Raw genomic sequence first — 22,135 nt, 5'->3', positions numbered from 1 at the left:
AATTATGAAAAAATGGTAATGTTTTCCACATGTTCAACTGCAAAAAGGCTACTGTGGTTTTCACACTTGAGCCATCTTAAAAAGAACCAAACTGAGATCTTTTTTCAGTTCACCCACAAACAAATAAATATATAAACAGTGAAACAAAGTCTTCATATTCAAATGTTACCATCCACAATGTACCTGTTTTTGTCCATTTTGTGATAGGGTCTCAGCCCACTAATCATCATCATTCGTTTTTGAAACACAGTCAACTTGAATATTAGGGATGCTCCAATCAGGATTTTAACATCCGATACTGATCTCCAATTTTCTTTTCATCTAATCAATCGATGTTGATCATTTAACTTTTTATCAGCAGCTCTGTCAAAACTGGTTATATGTAAGCTTTCTGCTCAATGTCACTGTTAACTAAATGTCCCTGTTGGTAATACCATAGTTTTTGCCTAGTTTTTGCTGTCAAAACTAATGTTGGTTGATTGAATAATTAAATAAACACAAAATATAATTTTAAAATATAAATTGTACTCTTTATTCTAGGCCTTAAAAACTAGTAGGCTTATACAAACTATTCTTTACTGTATATAAGATAGTCCTAAATATGAGACTTAATGTCAAACTGAAGTTGAACTGATAACCCATTGGTGTAATTAAACTTAAATTGAAAATTTTGATTAGTATGTCACCATTTCATTTAATTATTTTTATTCATTATTTTATTATATTTAATTTAGCAATGCATTATATTATAGTAACTAAATATTTGATATAGATTTATTATATGTACGTTCCTTCCTTTTCATTTTGTTGGATGTTGGTAATATTAGTTCCGCTTTCACTTGTTTAGCGGGGAGTGAAATAAGGGCGACACGCTCTCTCGTGAAGTAAATAAATGACAGGAGAATGGAGGAAGAGCCCATGTTTCTGGACTCTACAGGTGTTACTGTTAATGCTGTTTGCTCAGCAATCATTTAATAAAGATGTTTGAATTATACCCCATCTTGTATTCCACGTTATTATTATGATACCTGTACCTTGCGGAGACTGAGATGCTGCTAATGCAGATAAAAATAATAAACGCTTCATGCAGGATGCGCCGGTTTAGTGTAAATAAAGCGTTTAGCGCACGTAAGCAAACAGAACCGAACTCTGAGCACTTATGTTATTCTAAGCATGAGATGGAGTTGTGGAGCACAGAACCGCTCTGAAAACACTGTAACAATGCTCTAACTTAATATAGACTGGACAGAGCAGCGCAAATAAACTTAGAAGCGAGCAGACTATTTATTTATTTATTTAATTAAATCGCAGCCCTTTGCAATGTAATAATCGCACAAGGTCATATCGTAATTTCGATTAATTGTGCAGCCCTAATCCAGGCATTATAAAAAGAGAAGTTGGGTTCTGGAGTCCGTTTGGAAGATAATCGTATATAAATACATGTGCAAATATAAATAGGGCATATATTTATGCCACACTTTACTCATCTCACTCATATAAAAACTGATTATATACTCCTCAAAATGCATCACCACCATGGAAAGAACATAATGAAACAGTTATGCCTAATTAGGTGAATAAATGCTTTAACAGCATTCAATATATTAATCTCTAACAGCTGAAGGGTTCGGACAAGAGACTGGTATTAAAACAGCGTCGCCTACTGTACAGGGGTGAAATAGTTTTTATTTTATGTTTTTACGAACTCTGCTTGAATAGACCTTCCGTCAGAGGTTCGTCTTGCAAAATCGTCATGGATTTGGTGTTAACAGGCCAGTTTGACTAATTGAAAGAACTATTCCCCACATAGGTTGCATATTCATTGCAATGGGCATTAAATCTCTTAAACTGTCATTCACCACAATATTAATCACCTGGCGGAGTATTGCTATCCGCATTGCTATAGCAATCGTGAAGCTGCGTTCATGATTCACGTCAAGGCGTCAGCGTCAAGTGCCTCTTTAAACTCCAAATGAACAGACAAAATCTCATTCTGCGTTTTCGTGATAGTTATGACTTGACCTGCTTCTGTGGTAATTAACTTTCTGTCACAAGTCTTGCTTTGTACATACAAATAGCCTTTCCCATCGCTGTTGTTTGTGTGTTTGTGGTGTGTCCGTCAGTGTAATGACTCCAGGTGGACATATCTGCCCTGTGTAATGACTCCAGGTGGACATATCCGCCCTGTTTAATGACTCCAGGTGGACAAATGCTCTAGTCCCACCAGTGTTTTTGCTGGTTTATGCTTTATTAATGTTTAATTTGTTAATCGCGATTAAGAAAAAATAACATGTTAAACGTTTTTAATTAATCGCATACATTAACGCGCTAATTTTGACAGCTCTAATAAAAATATACAACACTCACAATCATGCTGTTATACTCATTATCAGCACTGCTTGTGTGATATTGCTTCCTTTACATTTAAAGTTTATTTCTGTGAGATTCATAACATATCAAGGCTTATTACCAAGTGAAAAGATCTCCCATAGCAGCACACCAAATGACCACACATCACTTTGTGTGGTGTACACACGGTCAAATATGGTCTCTGGAGCCATCCACTTGAGAGGAAGACGAGCCTATGTAAGAAAGAGTGGGAGAGAGAGGCAATGCTCTAGTATAAGTTGGTGTATTTCACAAAGCAAATGGATTGAATTGAGTTTCTGTCATTGTGTGTAGCAACAGTCCTCACATCTCCTTTACGGACGTAATCAGGGTCTTTATAGACATCTCTGGCCAGACCAAAATCACATATCTTCACCACGTTGTTCTCTGATAGTAGGATGTTTCTAGCTGCCAAGTCACGGTGAATACACTGCCAACCACAAAGCAGTATTATAAATGAAGTAGTAGTTTAGATATCTTTAATGAATGGTAAATACTTAAGTTCAATGCATGTGGACTCTTGTGGTGTGTTTCAGTCAGAGTATGTGAGCGGAGCAGAGTGGGAGTGGAGCAAGGAGTGGAGCGAGGAGTGGAGCGGCATGATTTTGCTTGGAGCGAGGAGTGGGTTTAAAAAAACATCAGAGCGTCATTGTTTTCTCTCGCCCCAAGAGCACTCCACTAATGCTTCATCACGGGCAAAACACCTGTTAACGGACCTTAATGCAATAATTCACCATGTGTTAAGCAGTGTTAAACACTATTGGCATGAAGGAAAGATGGAATTTCTGATATAGCCAGAAAGAATGTGATAAAAAAAAAAATCTAAAATTTAAAATCTAGCGGCACTTGGTAATGTTCGACCTCCAGCACGAAGGTTACTTTCGCTTTCTGTTTTCATGCACCCTATTATTGAGTTAAGCTTGCAGTAAAGCTTGACTTATCTACATGCTTGTGTTTCGTCTCTTTATTCTTACGTCAACTGGCATATAGTGAAAATTAATGATGGGATGGCGAAGGAGAACACAAGTGGGGAGGTGATTGCCACGATCAAAGGTTTGTTGTGAAATCCTAAAAAACGTGTCCAAAATACACGATGATAATCCGTTCACATGTGGAGAGAAAATCTAAAGGTCAGTAATACATATATCCCCTATTAAATATTTTGAATAATCATATCAACGTTCTAATCTAATGCATCTTAATCTTAACTGTAAGCTATTATGTCCCGTATTAAATATAATTGAACTTTTAACGACGTAAAACACCAACTGAACTAATCAACATGTTACTATTGCGTAGTTTCACTTTAATTGATTGCCATCTACATTTATTTTAGTGCTGCAGGCTAATTTATGCATTATACATTTGCAGATGAAGAAGCTCAGCAAATGCAAATAGAGGAAGATTTAAAATCGTAAAAAATTAAAATGCTAGTATTTCTAAAAGTGAACTCTGCATTAGACATATAATTTTGACAGTCTTATCTAGTTTTGATTAAAAAAAGTGTAGAACATTCTGAGAATGTATTTTTTTTCGTTCACCTAATTATAAGGCAAGGTTAATTAAAAGAAGTGCAATCATAGAAAATAATAGGCAATAATACATAGGCCTAATAATTTTTTTTTATTATTATTATTATTATTATGTAATTTAATGTTTTGGTTTTGTCCTGGTAATTTATAAAAAAAAATCATTTGGTAATTTATATTTTTTATTTAATGTTTTATTTATTTATTTATTTATTTTTTGCATCTAGCAATTTATTTAATTGATCAAACCCAGAGAATGCTGCCGACATGTTTCAAAAGTAAGCTATAAAACACATTGTAGCTTTTCTTCTAGTATTCTGTATTTATTTTTGATTTAATACACCTTCTGCATGGAAGGTTGTGATATTAAAAAGCATACTGAAATAACTTTACAGTGGAGAGGTAGTTAGGCACTAATTTTGCCATGGAGTGAACACGGAGCGGGGTTTCTCCAATCCAGGAGCGCGGAGCGAGCGAGGAGAACCCGGAGTGGAGCTGGAGCGGAGTGATTAAAGAATGTTTTGAGCGCGGAGGGGAAATTGTTGCCATTCCACTCCACTCACATACTCTGGTTTCAGTATTACCTTTCTGGAGGCTAGGAACTCCATGCCTTTGGCCACCTGGAAGCTATAACTGATGAGATCCTCCATTGTCAGTTGATCCCAGTCTGAACTCTCTATAGATACATATTCATGATAAGTTAAGTTGTTGAACTGCACAGACAAGTCTAATTAAAGATACAAAGTAGGTACAGTATTTGGACTATTTTAGACAGCCACTCTTTCAAATGTATGAATTTAATTGCATTAGATAACAAGATATCAAACCAAGTGGCATTGAAAACAAATCATGCTAGACCGATCCTCAGAACTAACTTTTTTTCTTTTTTTCAGTTACTTTTAACCAACTGGTAAAAAAGGTCATTTTTAATAGATGACAGTGACCCTCAAGTTTACACAGGTAATTAAAGATTGTCTATTGTTTTATCATTTTAAACTAAGCAAACTTATTTCTGTGAAATGTTTCACTTGAAAAGTGTGTTAATATAATTAGATCAATTAAATAAATGCCACTTGGTTTGATTTTATTTTATTTATTGTTATATAATGCAAAGGCATATAATAAATACATATATATTACATGATAAATACATACATTTTTAATTATGGCTTAAGTGTTCAAATAATTTTTGGGGCTACTGTATGATGCAGTTTCCATAACTTAAGTATTTGAGTAGTATATTGAGTTTGAGTCCAGTAACTACCAGTACCCAGCAAGCAGTGGTTTAATGTACCTTGCTCATCCTGCACATGGGTAGTGGTGGTCTGTTCTCCCAGTCTGGTGCATACCGCAGTGCCAGTGCAGATGTCCAGTCGAGTGCTGGCTCCCAGACCCAGATCCCCCTCACACAAATCCTCTAACTGCTGTACTTCCCTCCTGCATGGCCGTGAAGTATGCCTCTGAGAAACAGCACACAGGTAGATCAGTTTCAGCTGTTGTCAGGATAGTCGGTAAGTATGTTTGTCAGGGTTAAACAGTACCAACATGTCGGAATTATATACTAATCCAGTCACTAATCCAGGTATACTTTGTTGAAGGGGTGTCATGCACCTGAAATAACAATCTGTACAATTTAATTTACAAATTATTTTTTGAAAGTTGCATTTAAAATCCACTTGGCTCAAATATCTGAGGAAGCACGGGAAGTTAGTTTGTATGGGCATGACACTTCTGCTTTGTTGTGTGCAATTAAGCACCACTACTTGTACCTTGAAAAACATTTAAAGTCCTTTCTATGACCCTAAGTCTGACATAAGGCTCTTGAATCACCACGCTTACATTCACTTAAGAAAACGGTTTATTCTTGGGTTTTTGCAGTAAGTGGCATTTTGAAACATCATGTAAGCAAGACCGGAAATTTCCTTACTTCGTTTAAGGTATTAAGAGAAAGTGGTTTAACACACCCAGGTTCCTCCCGGAAAATGCAGCTTATGTGGTCATGTAAATGCATAAGCGCCATTCTTACAGGTTTTTGAAGAGTGCGCATATGTGTGAACAGACCAGAGAACAAACGTCATAGGATGGAGCCCAAAAACATGTCAACAAAGCAGTAAGAATTCAAAATTTCTGGGAGTACAGTGAGAAAAGTACATACACTATAATCTACACCCATTAATACACACCAATGTAAAATACCGACGGTCCCTCACATTCGTGTACATGCACATGTACATTGGGGGAATCCCAGAGTTTTATGTAAGAGGGAAACCCCACTATTACAGCGCAATTCCGTTGCAGGTCATGATAGAAAGTTAATAAAACAAACACAGCAACATTTGTGGAATATTTGGAAATGAAGCGAAGCAATGGGGAATAAAAATAGTGAAGTCTTCCTTGGATACCATGTTTGTTTTTTACATAAGCGTCATGGGGAAACTGCGTTGCTATGGAGAAAACTACTTACTGACCTAGCCGCATGTATACAGGAGAAAAGAGTACACAGCTTATACAGTGCATGTTAAAGGTAATGCTGCTTTCTCGCAATAAGCCGCTCTGGTGTCCATGTAAACATAGTCAATTGTGACCACAGAGGATAGCAGAGCATTGTTAAAATGATGACCTAAGATCTGTGGAAACACATTACAGGCTCTTTGACAAGGTTATAATGGAACATGGGCATTTACCTTGTAGGGACTGTATTCTCCTCGCTTGCTTTTTAAATAGCTGGAGAGGTTACCGTGTTTACAGTACTCTACAATCACCATCAAGGGTCCTGTAAAGGAGTCAGTAAAAGACAGAGAGAGGAAGAAGGCTTTTAATATGGGAACATTGTGTTTTTATCAACAACTAGCAATCACTTTGTGGTGTCTGTGTCATGTGTTGCTTACTACATTTTACTGTGAAATTTTGTCAGCCAAAAAAATTCTACTGAAATTAAGGGAAGGTTTCCACTTTCTCAGAAAAGTATTTAGAGGAGTAGAGAGAAGTCGTTTTTGTCAATATTTCAGGGCTTTTCAACTACAGCACTGAAGAAGAGCTCAAATGGGAAACTAACCCCCTGGTTTGGTGCAGGCTCCTAGAAGGTTGACCACATTAAGATGATGACCAATATGGATCAGAATCTTCAGCTCAGACATCAGAGCACGGTACTCACTGGAGGTAGCACCCTCTGTTGGAGTTGGAGAATATTGCAGCCAGATGTGTTACAACATGAAGTAAGGATCTACAGGTACAGTATGACCAGGGCCCAAAATTAACTTTTTGCCATACCTATTAAGACCGAGCCATGATACCAGGCCATTCTGTGTGTTTTTTTATTAATGTTTTTATTATTAAAAATAGGTTTTCGTCTTTGTGACAATGGGATTATTTGGCTGTTTTGTTCTTTGTTGTTTCAAAAGTTTGTTTGTTAAGAACATGATTTTGTTCATAATATATTCAATTTGGTGGCTTAATGTGAGAAATCTTCCACATATCGCCACATGAAGTTCTGGAGAAAAAAGTTACAAGTAAAAGTTGCTAGAAGACAGGCGACTCGTGACAGATGTTTTCATCAGTAGATGGTTTGAACTCAAACACATCCAGGGGTGTAGATTCCGGGAGGGTAGTTACCCCCCCATGATCAATGGAAACATGTAAAAGCCTCATGCTGCAACGCCCCAATGTTTAAACCAAATCTACGCCCTTGAACACATCACTTGCATCAGTAATGGCTCTGACAATCATTCTTACAAATTAATTTAAACCATGTTTTATGCTGAAATTCCTTGAAAAGCAACTGACCCTTGGTGAGTAATGAAGTTGTATTGACTAAAATTAAGCTAATTTTACTCTTATTTAGCGCTTAATGGTTTTGGTCCCTGTGATTGATACGGGCTTAAAGGGATAATTCACCCAAAAATGAAAATTATCTCATCATTTACTCAACCTCATGCCATTCCAGATGTGTATGACTTTCTTTTGTCTGCAGAACACAAACATAGATTTTTAGAAGAATATCTCAGCTCTGTTGGTCCTTACAATGCAAGTGAATGGTGACCAGAACTTTGAAGCTCCAAAAATGACATAAAGGCAGCATAAAAGTAATCCATAAGACTCCAATGGTTTAATCAATTTCTTCAGAAGAGATATAATAGGTGTGGGTGAGAAACAGTTCAATATTTAAGTGCTTTTTTATTATAGATCTCCACTTTAACTTTCACATTCTGTCACATTATGAAAGTGAAAGTCATATACATCTGGAATGGCATGAGGGTGAGTAAATGATGAGATAATTTTCATTTCTGGGTGAATTATCCCTTTAAGCCTGTATCAGTCACAGGGACCAAAACCATTATGGTAACAACAAAAAAAGACTTAAATATTGATTGTTTCTCACCCACATCTATCATATCTCTTCTGAAGAAACTGATTAAACCACTAGTCTTATGGATTGCATTTATGTGGCCTTTATATCATTTTTCTAGTCACAATTCACTAGCATTTAAAGGACCAAAAGAGCTGAGATATTCTTCTAAAAATCTTTGTTTGTGCTCTGCTGAAAAAAAAAATCATACACATCTGAGACAGCATGAGGGTGAGTAAATAATGAGAGAATTTAATTTTTTTGGTGAACTATCCCTTTAAATGACGAGATATCTGTAAGATTTATGTCATTTGAATCAGTGCGTGTATAAACCACACATATAAATCAGATGTACACAAGAATTAAGCCAAGTAATCAGATGCATCATACCCTTGAGCATCTTCACTGCTACTGTAGTACAGGTGCTGGCCTTCTCGATACCATATGCAGTCGCCTCCACAACTTGACCAAATGCTCCTCTGCCCAGCGGCTCCCCTAGAAAACAGTGTACCAAAATTTGTGAACACTGAACATGCATAATACAATTTTTGTAGAAAGATTTGAGGTGTTTCGAGGCTCAGTCTCACCTAGTTTCAGTCTATCACGCGGAAACTCCCACTTGCTTGCATCATAAGTCAGTCTCTCACAATGCTCATCCATTGGCATATCATCCGAGTCAAGGATGATTGATAGGTAGCCAGTTTTCAGTTCTACATCATTAGGCTGCAAGAGAGGGAGAGAAAAAAAGGGAGGGACATTAGAGGGAAAAGGATAGCACAAAAAAATGAAAAGCTCTTAGAGGAACATGAGGACTCCTGTGTGATAGTATCCCAGTATGTGTCTGCTTGTGTAATATGAGGGAAAGTGAGTGATCTGCCTTGAATCTGTCTCCATCCCTGAATTTATGCTCATTATTACTATTTTCAGCACATCTAAACTGTAAAAAGTGGTAACCTGCAGTTGTTACTTTAACCCTCTGTTACTGCTCAGGTCATTTTTTTTACCCATTTGACTTTTCTTTTTCAAATTAAAAATGGTTTCCTTCATTGGAGCTGTACAAGGCTTGGTGACTTTTCCTCCACTTACCATCGGAACACACACACACACACACACACAAATGGACTTGATTTGATGAGTCTAAGTGCTTGAAAAAATAAGTGTGACATTCTTATTTTTCGGGTCAAATTTGACCCACCATAGGAAATGAATGGGTGAGACTATAACACGGAGCATTTTATACTAAAAAATACTCTGTTTTCAAAACTGCTTTCTGAATACGCCCTATATGCCATTGCAAAGAGATAGTCCCACCCCCAACTCACGCCATAGGTCGAATCAATGTAACTGTGTTTATATAGACCGGTTTCTCAAAACAAAGGAATTTTCATAGCCCTACACAGTGCTTAAAGTTTTAAAGAAAATTAACCTATGAATGGCTTACTTATAGTTGTCTCTGCATATTAAACTTGGATAGGAGCAAGTATTTTAATGCAAAAAAGTTACATACTTAAGCTTTAAGGATACCTGATTCTAAGGATACCTGTTTCAACAAAACTAAAAATTAAAATTATTTTTGTTGGTGTAACCAATTGCAGTCAGATTTTAAATATATAAATAATATTTAGTTTTATAAAATAATATTTTTGACTTGAATCAAACCAGTTAATTTAGATGTTACCACATGAAGCACAATTTTTAGGTTACCTAAGAAAACATTTTTTTTTACAGTGTACACTGAAGAAAGTGGTAACCTAAATATGATGATTTATGTGGTAACATCTAAATTTACTGGTCTGATTCAAGTCAAACAATATTTAACATCACTGAATCAACCTGAATACATTAGGTTACACCAAGAAAACTAATTGTAAGGGTTAGATCAAGTCGAAATAGAGAAGTAGACATACTGTAGCTCATTAAAGTAACAATTGGAGGTTATCACTTTTTACAGTGTAGTATTATTCTTCACCTTTAGTTTATCTTCCTTAATTACTTGTTGAATAAATATCACTTCTTTGATTTATTCCTTTATATTGAAAACTAATATATAATACTATACATTAAATACATTTTAGCTTATATTTCCAATGTTATTTTGATATTTCATTTAATTTTATTTTACTTTTTTACTTTATTTGCACAATCTTTTTATTTTGCATTGCACAATTTCTAACTGTGCATAAATGTAAATATTTAAATGTAAAAAATAAAAAATTAAATCTGATAATTCACATTGAAATTGAATAATTTGACAAATGATAGAGCAAGACTGAGTGACAAAGAAAGTCAAAACCCTCAACCCTTGTCATGATTGAGTCCCTCACAGTCAGCCCCTCATTATAAAGACAACCACTAATGAGTTACTGGATGCCTCTAGCACCTACTCAGTCCCCACATACAAAGTCAAAATTACAGCTGGGGTACGGTGGGGACTGGGGCCCTAGGATGAATGGCTTACATGACACACCAGAGCAGCATGTGGGCTGTGCGTACAATAGAGATGGCACCTGCAAAGCCTGGTTAGTCAGTTCTAATCAGTCAGAGAGCAGCATTGTGTGCATTTGTGTGTGTTTATGAGACAGGGAAATAAAAAGAAATGTAATGGAATGTTACCCGTTTCCTGTTGCGAATGACAAAGACGATGAGGAGCCAGAGGAACATGCCGATGACCACAGCACCAATAGGCATGATCAATTCCACATTCATCTTTTCTTCTGCACCTGTTGGATGGGTCACATGATCAGTTAAAAATCACAAGAGAACTGAACACACAAAGACACTTTAAAATATTTATACCGTATAACCACCATAGACAATAATGATTACAACAACCAAAAATGATTCCATCATTTCACTAATTTAACAGAGAGACACAATAATGCCTCTTAATATTAGGCTAATATACAGAATATGATAATATAATAACAAAATATTATAATACATTTTATTATAATTGAATACCAATCCTCACATATTTATGTTGAAGACATGATGGGAATGGAGTATCGTAATGTCTTTAATATGTATTATTTTTCTGCTACCAATTGTACAAGAACAAAAAACAAAACAAACAAACAAAAAAAAAAAACATTTGAACAAAAATCCTATACAATTTTTAGACTTCTACCATTTTTTTTGGAAAGGAACTAAGGAAATGGTTTATTTAATTTTTCTGGTAAAACATGCCGTGAATTGCCAGGAAGAACCTTGTTTACAGGAAATGTTTCTATGCTACTGGCCTTTTAAGAATTGCAAGGAATGTGAATTGTGTGCTGACCTGATATTTTTTCAAATCAAAATATGCCTGAAAAGTGTACACCAACACAAATCCAAAGTTAACCAGCAGGAACTGATTCAAAACGTACCTAAAAGTAAGTTCTCTTTTCTATACTAGATCATACAACTGGTCACTAGATCACTAGATTTAATTTCTATCTATCCATTGCTCTGGTTTACACTCTCTTTCTCCTCGTGGGAACAGGGCTCCTTGTTAGCAGGCCTTGTTAGTGAATGTGACTAGCATCTGACAGTCGCCTTTGCAATGACAAGAAGAAACAGTGATGCTGAGAGACAAGTCACGTACACCCTTTTTACGACCAGCTGTTATTTGAGTGTTGCTGCTCTCTCTCTCTCTCTCTGTGTCCCTGATGTGTGTGAGGTAAAAGGGAAAGAATATGAAGATGCAAGTATCTGAGAAATGTTGTATGAGGAAAAGAGAGAGAGAGAGGGTGGGTCACCAAACTCTTCGTTTGTGCTCTGGGATTTTGCTTTGTTTTCTTTTAGCACTCCCCTAAAGGATGTGTGCTAACAGAGCCCCCTTCCTGACAGACAAAAAAGAGAGCTATTTTTTGCCACAGAGTCTTGATTAAAAAAAATCTCTTCTCAAATCAGGATAAAAGTCAGTGGGAGACAGTGCTCACCTCATACCCATGACACATTTATACAAATAAAATGCCTCCTCTTAAAGTGTGGTCTTTAATGGTGTGGCCAGTATGTGATGTTTAAGCAATATTATCAAGAAAAATAGTTAGCATGATATTATAAAAAGACATGTTGTTTCCAAAAAATGTCCAAACAACATACTTTGCTTTTATAATGTCATTGTACTAAAACCAAAACAGATTTTTTTTTTTTTTTTCTCGAAAACATTCGGTTTGGTTTTTAATTTCTTACTTTAAAAAACTAGGTCTGTAAATATAAAAATATAAAAAATCTATTGATTTACAACCAGAATGTCAGTTTTTTTTTATTGCATTAAACCTAGATAATTAATAACTTACACGCACTTTATTAGAAACACTATGGTCTTAATATTCATTATTCAAGATGCCGCATGTTTTTTGTCACTCTTTCCTGATCAGTTTCACCAGGGATGAACTGCTGAATATTCAGCAGAGCATACCTGATAATTTTTTGCCAGTGTTTGATTATTCGGATGTTTTATTAGACATCTTAGTTGGAGGCTCTGCGGTGCTCTACAAGTGATCCAAAAGACGCATGCTAGGGAAGCGTTCCAGCGTGCTTGTGAAGCTCCGTCAATTCGGCTTTAGGACTCTGCTGCCGAGTATTCTTCTGGAGAATGTCCGCTCCCTCACCAACAAAATGGATGAACTGCTTCTGCTCACTCAAACAAATAAGGACTTTTCTAACGGAAACCTGGCTGAGTGAAGCAATCCCGGACAGCGCATTACATCTGCCGGGCTTTCAGCTGTTCAGAGCAGATTGCATCACGGAGTTATCGGGGAAAACGAGAGGCAGTGGAAAATGCTTTTACATCAACGAAAGTTGGTGAACAGATGTAACAGCATTGATGAAGATGTGCTATCCTTATTTAGAGGCACTCTTCATCAACTGTAAGCCTTTCTACTTGCCACAGGAGTTTTCCTCGTTTATTCTGGTGAGTGTTTATGTTCTGCCATAAGCATGCGTGAACGCAGCATTGCAACAGCTGGCTGATCACATCACAGACACGGAGCAACAACACCCGGACTCACTTATTATTATTCTGGGAGATTTTAATAAAGCTAACCTCACCCGTGAACTGCCAAAATACAAACCACACATCACATGCCCCACCAGAAAAAGAAATATATTGGACCACTGCTACACCACTGTAAAGGATGCATATCACTCTGTCCCTCGAGCAGCTTTAGGACTCTCTGATTACTGTCTGGTTCATCTTCTCCCAAACTACAAGCAGAAACTGAAATCAGCTAAGCCTATAGTAAGGACTGTAAATAATTAATTGTGGACTTCAGTTCAGCCTTCAGTATCATCATGCCTGATCTTCTCTCAACCAAACTGATCCAGCTCTCTGTGCCCACCCCAATCTGTCGATGGATCACCAGCTTTCTGACAAATAGGCAGCAGCTAGTGAGACTGGGGAAACTCACATCCGGGACCCTCACTATTAGCACTGGTGCTCCTCAGGGATGCATTCTCTCTCCACTGCTCTTCTCTCTGTACACAAATCGGAACTGCACCCAAGAATTTCACACACTATTGCACTTGTATATATGGTTGTGTGACAATAAAAGTGATTTGATTTGATTTTAAATGACTGCACTGCAAAAGACCCCACCGTCAAGCTCCTGAAGTTTGCAGACGACACCATCTGCCTCATCTGTGACAGTGACGAGTCAACATACAGATGGGAGGTTGATCAGCTGGCTGTCTGGTGTGGTCACAACAACCTTGAGCTGAACATGCTCAAAACAGTGGAGATGATAGTGGACTTCAGGAGAAATCCCCCTGCATCCCGCCACCATCCTGAACAGCACTGTGGCAGCAGTGGAGTCATTCAGGTTCCTGGGCTCTACCATCTCTCAGGACCTGAAGTGGGACACCCACATAGACTCCACTGTGAAGAAAGCTCAGCAGAGGTTATACTTCCTTCACCAGCTGAGGAAGTTCAACCTGCCACAGGAGATGCTGACACAGTTCTACTCGGCCATCACTGAGTCTGTCCTAAGTACATCTGTAACTGTCTGGTTTGGTTCAGCCACGAAATCAGACAGAAGGAAATTACAATGGACAGTCAGGTCTGCTGAGAGGATTATTGGTGCCCCCCTACCCACCCACCAAGATCTGTACGTCTCCAGAGTGAGGAAACGTGCAGGTAGAATCACTCTGGACCCCACACACCCTGCCCACTACCTCTTTGAGTTGTTGCCCTCTGGCCGGTGCTACAGAACAGTTTTTACCCTCAGGCCATTTTCCTCATGAACAATTAAACTGCCTTAGGACTCCCCCATAGTGCAATAATGTAAATACATATCTCATGTACATATGCAAATTCACATATTTAATTCAATAACTGTATGTACCCCTACCTTGCACATAAATTACCACTTGCACATGTACATATGCCATTCTGTTATATGTCCTATTATTTGTATGTCTATTTATACACTTACCTTGTTTTATATTCTGTGTCTCACTGTAATGTTCTGTGTGCACTTGTTTCTTTTTATCACCAAAAAAAAAAAAATCCTTGTGTATGTGAGAACACTTGACAATAAAGCTCATTCTGATTCTGATAATAAAGTGCCCAGCGTGGTCTTATGCTGTTGTAGCCTATCCGCCTCAAGGTTTGACATGTTGTACATTCTGAGATGCTTTTCTGCTCACTACAATTGTACAGAGTGGTTATCTGAGTTACCGTAGCCTTTCTGTCAGCTCGAACCAGTCTGGCCATTCTCCGTTGACCTCTCTCATTAACAAGGCATTTTCATCCGCAGAACTGCCGCTCACTGGATGTTTTTTGGCACCATTCTTAGTAAATTCTAGAAACTGTTGTGTGTGAAAATCTCAGGAGATCAGATGTTACAGAAATACTCAAACCAGCCCTTCTGGCACCAACAATCATGCCATGGTCAAAATCACTGAGATCAAATTTTTTCCCCCATTCTGATGGTTGAGATGAACATTAACTGAAGCTCCTGACCCGTATCTGCATGAAGATGCATAGCACTTCTGCCACATGATTGGCTGATTAAATAATTGCATGAATAAGTAGGTGTGCAGGTGTTCCTAATAAAGTGCTCAGTGAGTGTAAGTTAACATGTTAACTTTAGCAGGCCTAGCAATACATATTGTAAAAAAAATTCTACAGGCCTAAAAATACATATTGTAAAATATTTTCTATTTTCTTTTATGCTGTTATACAACAGTTTATATGGAGCATCTTTAATTTTAGACACAATATGGTCCGTTATTTTGTCTTTTTTTGCTCCAGAAAAAAGTTCCAAACAAAGCCAAAGCAGTATCAACCTTTGTGTGTCACCAAGCAACACACTATTTGGAACACCATGAACACAGACAAGCAGAGTGATACAAAGAGTGAAGCATCCCAGTGCTGTTATACTAAATGTCTGCAGTTTTGGAAATAGCACTTGTCCAATCAGATTATTATGATGGTTAAGGTTTTGGCATTTCACAAAAAACAAATGTATTCAAGTACTGTTCTCTCTGAGACCTGCATTCTCACAAAATGAATAGAAAATGGGCATTTGTGACTTTTGAAAAGTGTGAACATATTTTTGTCAAAGTTTTGCACTATCTATGTAAATATCTGTTTAGACAGACAGACAGACAGACAGACAGACAGACAGATAGACAGGATTGAATACAGACTCACCGTCCACAGTGAGAAGAGCCTCGTCAGAGTCACAGCCCAGATGGTTACAGGCTGTACATATGTACAGACCACTGTCTTCTTTTTTCACCCGTTGGATGGTCAAGATACGATTTGACTGTTTCAGAATCACACCTGACAACAGAAAAGCATCCCAATATAATTGTTACTGTACGTTGTCTCATTCCTGGCTCACTATGGCGGAAAAAGCAAGAAGCATATTCCTAAAAAAATTTAGCCAGGGGTGTCACAGATACCAGGTCACCCATAGACCTGCCAATTTCCTGGGCAGAGACCTTGGTGACCGAAGCGGCAATTCGTGGTGCGGCACATTTAACATTCGGCTTTCTCAGCTCCCATGCATCCCCTGGATGAAGAGAACTTTGCCACTGTTGCCACCCAAAACTAAAAAAAACGTATATTCTCAATAGAAATTTCCACGACTTCCATGACAAACTAGGGTTTTAATAATTTCCATGATTTTTGCAGGCCTGAAAATTATTTCCTTGATATTTCCAGGTTTTCCATGACTGTGGGAACCCTGTTCCACTATTGAAACCCCGATTTAAACTACCAGCTCCAACCTTGAGGCAGATGTTCTAAATTTGGAACATTTTCCTAAAAAATAAAGGGATTAAAAAACTTGTCGCTGTTAGAGAGAGTTACATCACGTATGTCATGAACACTGTATATTCAATATAACAAACAATACATTTAGATTTTTTTATAGCTTAGCAATAAACAAAATTGCAGAACAATCCAATGATAGTTACCATTCAGATATTTATTTTCAGATTATTTGGCTGACAAGTAAAATAACACTATAGTGAACTGATACAATTTGGGGGGGAAATTAAGGAAACAAAGACAGAGCAGTTAAAGGAATAGTTCAACCAAAAATGAAAATTATGTAATAATTTACTCTCCCTCATGTAGTTCCAAACCCATATGACTTCTTTCTTGTGCTGAATACAAAAGGAGAAGTTTTAATGAATACTGCAAGCCATCTTTTCAATACAATGTCAGTGGATGGTGCCTCACTTTAAAGTTTAGAAAAGCACCCAAAAGTATCATAAAAGTAGCCCATGTGACTACTGCACCATATTCCATGTCTTCTAAAGGAATATAATAGGTTTTGAATTTAATTTTCATTTTTAGGTGAACTATTTCTTTAATTATTGCAGAATACGTGTCTCTCACCTGATCCCTCTACAACAGTCTGGTTGTCTTTAGTCCAAAAAACAGTAGGCGTTGGTGTACCCGAAACCTCGCACACTAGCATGGTAGAGTCACTTACATTCACTCTCTGGTCAGTCAGATTGGTCACAATTCTTGCCATCTCAAGAGCTACAGAAACACATTCACAAGCTACATTCACACTGACACATGATTGTTGCAATGCATCCTGTGCACTGTACTGTGTTCAACTGTGTTAAAGTGCAAGTGACACTGACCTTGGAGTCTTAGGTTGTGAAGTAAGCAGGTTCTCTCACTGGTGCCTACATTCTCTACTTGGCAGGCGTACAGGCCTTGGTCCATCAAAGTTGTGTTTGGTATGGGCAGGTCTAGTGTTGCATTGGTGCCCTGCAGGCCTAATATGGTGACATTAGGCTGGTGGAAAGGTGAAAGGGTGAGGCTATCGCAGGGCACGGCCACTGGAAGGGCATTAGGGTTGGCTATGTTTGTTACCCGATACCAACGCAAGTTAGAGTACAACAGCCGATCGGCTACACAGCGCATTACAACATCTTCTCCCTCAATAGGGCTGCTAGATGGCAGAACACTCAGGTTGAGGAAACCTGTGAAGAAGAAACATAGTCTGTCAAAACAGAAAGTTCTGACTGGCAGAAAGTGATAAATCATTTTGCACTGGCTGCAATGGTTTAAGTGGGTATTTTCCAGCTGGGATGTACAGTCCTAAGCTCTGTTTCAGCTGGTATTAAAGGTGCACTCATTAGAGTTTTTCCTCATTAAAAAAAGTTTTACTCCGAAATTAATTAATTGCAATTTGAAACATATGTATAAATGAATGAGCACTCACATGAGATGAAGACTCCAGTCATATCAGTAACCTTATAAAAGCTGTTTTATTCTACATGGAGAGGGGCCCCTCATGGGTGCTGCCATGTTTGTGTTTCAAGAGCAGTCAAATACTACTCACTTAATCTCAGTAACCGCTCTGTTATTCGACACTGTCACTTTTGGATTAAATTAATAATGGCTAACTGTGAATAGTGAATTTTAACATTGGCATCAATAAGTGATAACTATTGCATTTGAATGATGCTGCATCCACACCCCTAAGTGTCAGTGTAAGTCAAAGTCGCCTCAGTGCACCTTTAACGCAGAGAAATAAGAGACTCCTGCAGGCTGCATTGATGTAGAACAGCAGGTATTTTTAGCGGAAAGTGTTTTTTCATTGAAGCACTCACGAGTTACTTGGAATACGATGATTCTTTCATCCGTTCCCATCTTATTGGTGGCAATGCACCTGTAGAGAGCATGGTCAACTGCTTTCTGGATCTTCAGTATGCTAATAGTCTATGGGAGAACACACATTGGTTCTGCATCTAAACGCAGTGGATCATTTTAAATATCCACATTTTCAACCAGTTTTACTACAAATATTTTTAAATATTATAAAAAATTTTAACTCTAAGCTAAAACATAGCACAGTACAGGTGTGAGCTTTACTGTTCAGAGGGTCAGTGTGGATGTTTACCTTGAGAGATCGCTCAATGACAGATATGGGGCTGCTGATGGGATTCTTTCCTGTGTTGTTCAATATCTCCCTCCATTTATCACACTTCACCACATTCTGATCGGACTTTGGTCTGTAAATACCATACAATAACATGCAGACAATAAACAACCACATTTCACACAAAAAGTTATCAAAAATGTTGAAAGCCAAAGAAAAGCCACTAATTGTAATTATAATTATCTTAAAGGGTAGTTCACCCAAAAAAAAAAAAAAATTCTTTCATCATTTACATCATTAAGACTTTCTTCTGCTGAACACAAATGTAGATTTTTAGAAGAATATATTTCAGCTCTGTAGGTCCTTTCACTGCAAGTGAATGGTGGCCAGAACTTTTAAGCTCCAAAAATCAAATACAGGCAGCATAAAAGTAATCCATAAGACACCAGTGGTTTATTATATGTCTTCTGAAGCGATGCAATCACTTTGGGTGAGAAACAGATAAATATTTAAATCCTTTTTTACACTAAATCTCCATTTTTACTTTCACTTTCAGAATGTTAAAGTGAAAGTGGATATTTATAGTAAAAAGGGACTTAAATATTTATCTGTTTCTCACCCACACCTATCATATCACTTCTGTAGATTTAACCACTGGAGTTATATGGATTACTTTTATGCTGCCTTTATGTGATTTGTGGAGCTTCAAATTTCTGGTCACCATTCACTTGCATTGTATGGACCTACAGAGCTGAGATCCTCTTCTAAAAATCTTCATTTGTGTTCAGCAGAAGAAAGAAAGTCATACACATCTGGGATGGCATGAAGGTGAGTAAATGATGAGAGAATTTTCAATTTTGGGTGAACTAAACCTTTAACTATGAAATGATAGATACATAAAATTTTAACCCATGCAAGTACAAAATCTAAAGGTGTAAAAAATATTTAACAGTGGTTCTGGTGGGTCATGACTCATGATCCAAAAATGGGCAACAGCTCTGTTCTGATGGATGTAAACAATAAAATGCAACTAACCATATAATTGTATAGGATATAGGTCATATTTGGTTAATTTTTGTAAAATGTTGGTACTGGGTCACCACTTGATGTCCGATGTAAAATATGGGTGATCCAAAATTAGTGATATTGGCTATTTTTTACAGGCACAGGCAGATACTGTACATATCTCAAAAGGGAATGCAAAAATAATTTAACACACAAGAATGAACATCAAGCACATGTACACAGCCTTCACAGCAGGAACAGAAAACACAACCAAATGGAGTCAACAACAATCAACTGCAGATATTAAGCACCAGTGCATATATTATTGCAACTGTCTAAATTTAAACCATCCTATAATTCATTTAATTCCAGATGGTTCTATTTCTACCACTGTTAAGTTAGACATCAGTGCCTCATTTAGGTCAACCATGGGAGACAAGACAGAGAGAGGAAAAGGGGAAAAGTGCAAACACAATAATAGGACACATAAAAACTCAAGTGAAAGGTGCCAGGGCCTTGTTAGTGAGGCGCAGTGATAGACATTGTGTTATTTTTTTCATTTGATCAAGGACAGAAGATTTGAATGCATCTGTTTTTAGAACAACAAGAAGTTGTGATGAGGGCTACGGAAGTAGTTGAGGGTGCACTCTGAAGATAAGGCTTGCGTGATGGCTGGCCCTGAACACTCATGACATGATCACAACATTTCCTTGGAAGAGCTGTTCTGTGAATACAGTCTGCAAATCAAAATCAGAAGTCAAATAAAACTCACTGGTGCTCATTTCTTAGCATAATGGAAAAACCCAAATCATACTTGTTGGCCAAATTACAGCAGTTCTTTCAGGATGAATGCCCAATTAGAGCAAAATATGCTAATGAATTACACTGTGGAATACGCTTGCAAAGCAGAAAAAAAATTGCTACTGAAATTCTTTTAAGTCTTCTCATTAATAATGGAATGGAATGAATACAAATACTACACAAATAGGGAGACTGGGGCTAGTTGTCACATGGGGAAGTTTTCACAAGGACTAAATCTCAATAACAATAAGTCAAAAGTCCAATGTATGTTTTCTTTATCAGAGGTTTTGTCTGTTGGTTTCAAACACATTGTTCAAAATCCTTACTTTTGAAAATTGAATTCTGCCCTCAAAGCAAATTTTCACTATCATCATATTTTTGTTATAGCTGTTGGGCATACAAGCGAACATAATCAAACCACACTATTATACATTAAGGCAAGAGTCAACTATATTATGAAGGTAGATTTTTACAGAAAGGTTTATAGGACAAAGGTATTTTTCAAGTCAGGTCGAGGCATGTCAAATTTATATCAGGGCAGGATGTCACTGTTTTTTAAAATGTAAGAAATGTATATACTTTATAAATGAACAAATTTGTTTGCCAACACCATATTTGATATTTTTGTACATTAATATCAACTACACACAACAAATGCATTAACACAAATGCATTAATATCAACAAAATCAACGCATAGGAAAGGGCTACATATAGTCTCATCTTGGTCTTCTATGGAAAGACCACAGCAATGACAAACATCAATGACAAAGAAGCATTTTATAACTGACTTCCCCGTACAAATATTGTATATAAAGGAATATTTTTATTGCCAATGGCTTATTGTAGCAAACAATTTAATATGGCATTTAGGGAGTATGCATTTGACAAATGTTTCTCAGAGCGAAATGCAGAATAGTTTGGTTACTACTGCTTCCTAATAGCAAGCTATTTGTGGGGCCATGGGGAAATCCTGTTTTTGCTGTGATCTGAAGTGCTTCATCATGTACACTGTGTCATTCTATATTCGTTGTAACAACCAGAGAAGTTACATATTTATTTATTTTATTTTTTTATAATAATTTACTATTAAACAGAAAATTAGCAACTTGATCAATTTGAATGGCTGGGACATGTCCTTGTTAATGTCAATGTAATACCTACCAATAACTGTGATGAATTGGAATACATATTTTCCACTGTCAGTCATTGTTTGCAAAGACAGGAGAGGCAGGATCTCAGTTTGCAGGAATAGTGAGCTGCTGACAGTTTTACATGTTCAAATGATTGCTCATTGCTTGTTATTTGGACTGAGGTAGGCTACTACCTACTCCCAGGTCACAAGAAACATATACCATCAAACTTTAGCATCACATGTGCATTGTTTTGTACAACTCCATGTATAATGTGATTGTATCAGGCATGGTACAAGCCAAACAAAAACACAGCAACACCAATTCATGTGTGTTATCACTTACTGAAATCTGATTGGACAGTCCTCTCTGGGCATCCACTGCCATTGTATTGTAACAGGGCTGGATCCACTGCTAGCAGTGCATCTCAATGTTGGGCTACTGCCATACATATGAACATCTCGATCCAAAGGTACTTCCTTCTCTAATATCCTAGGACGATCTGTGTAAATGAACACACACAAACACAATCAACAGAAAAGAGAGGAGAAGAGAAGAGAAGAGAAGAGCACAGAAGAGAAGAGAAGAGAAGAGAAGA

The 22,135-nt window shown here is 37.2% G+C and overlaps 1 protein-coding gene across 2 annotated transcripts in view; it reads right to left on the bottom strand.

The window, feature by feature from the left end:
* The window catches only part of LOC127410068 (vascular endothelial growth factor receptor 2-like), a 42,471-nt gene that overhangs the window by 8,877 nt on the left and 11,459 nt on the right, over positions 1-22,135 (bottom strand). For both annotated transcript variants that reach the window (XM_051645102.1, XM_051645103.1), the window contains exons 10-24: positions 21,883-22,039; positions 18,621-18,732; positions 18,331-18,439; positions 17,353-17,697; positions 17,099-17,245; positions 15,902-16,033; positions 10,876-10,982; positions 8,850-8,985; positions 8,653-8,757; positions 6,973-7,086; positions 6,602-6,690; positions 5,212-5,377; positions 4,502-4,593; positions 2,696-2,818; positions 2,471-2,582 (exon numbers count right to left, since the gene is read on the bottom strand). In XM_051645102.1, the coding sequence (XP_051501062.1) occupies positions 2,471-2,582; positions 2,696-2,818; positions 4,502-4,593; positions 5,212-5,377; positions 6,602-6,690; positions 6,973-7,086; positions 8,653-8,757; positions 8,850-8,985; positions 10,876-10,982; positions 15,902-16,033; positions 17,099-17,245; positions 17,353-17,697; positions 18,331-18,439; positions 18,621-18,732; positions 21,883-22,039 (2,046 nt within the window). The remainder of the gene's footprint in view (positions 1-2,470; positions 2,583-2,695; positions 2,819-4,501; positions 4,594-5,211; positions 5,378-6,601; positions 6,691-6,972; positions 7,087-8,652; positions 8,758-8,849; positions 8,986-10,875; positions 10,983-15,901; positions 16,034-17,098; positions 17,246-17,352; positions 17,698-18,330; positions 18,440-18,620; positions 18,733-21,882; positions 22,040-22,135) is intronic.

This window comes from Myxocyprinus asiaticus, chromosome 19 (assembly GCF_019703515.2).
Source record: "Myxocyprinus asiaticus isolate MX2 ecotype Aquarium Trade chromosome 19, UBuf_Myxa_2, whole genome shotgun sequence".
Lineage (NCBI taxonomy): Eukaryota > Metazoa > Chordata > Actinopteri > Cypriniformes > Catostomidae > Myxocyprinus > Myxocyprinus asiaticus.
The sequence above is the reverse complement of the archived record's forward strand: the minus strand, read 5'-3'. Positions and strand labels throughout refer to the sequence as shown.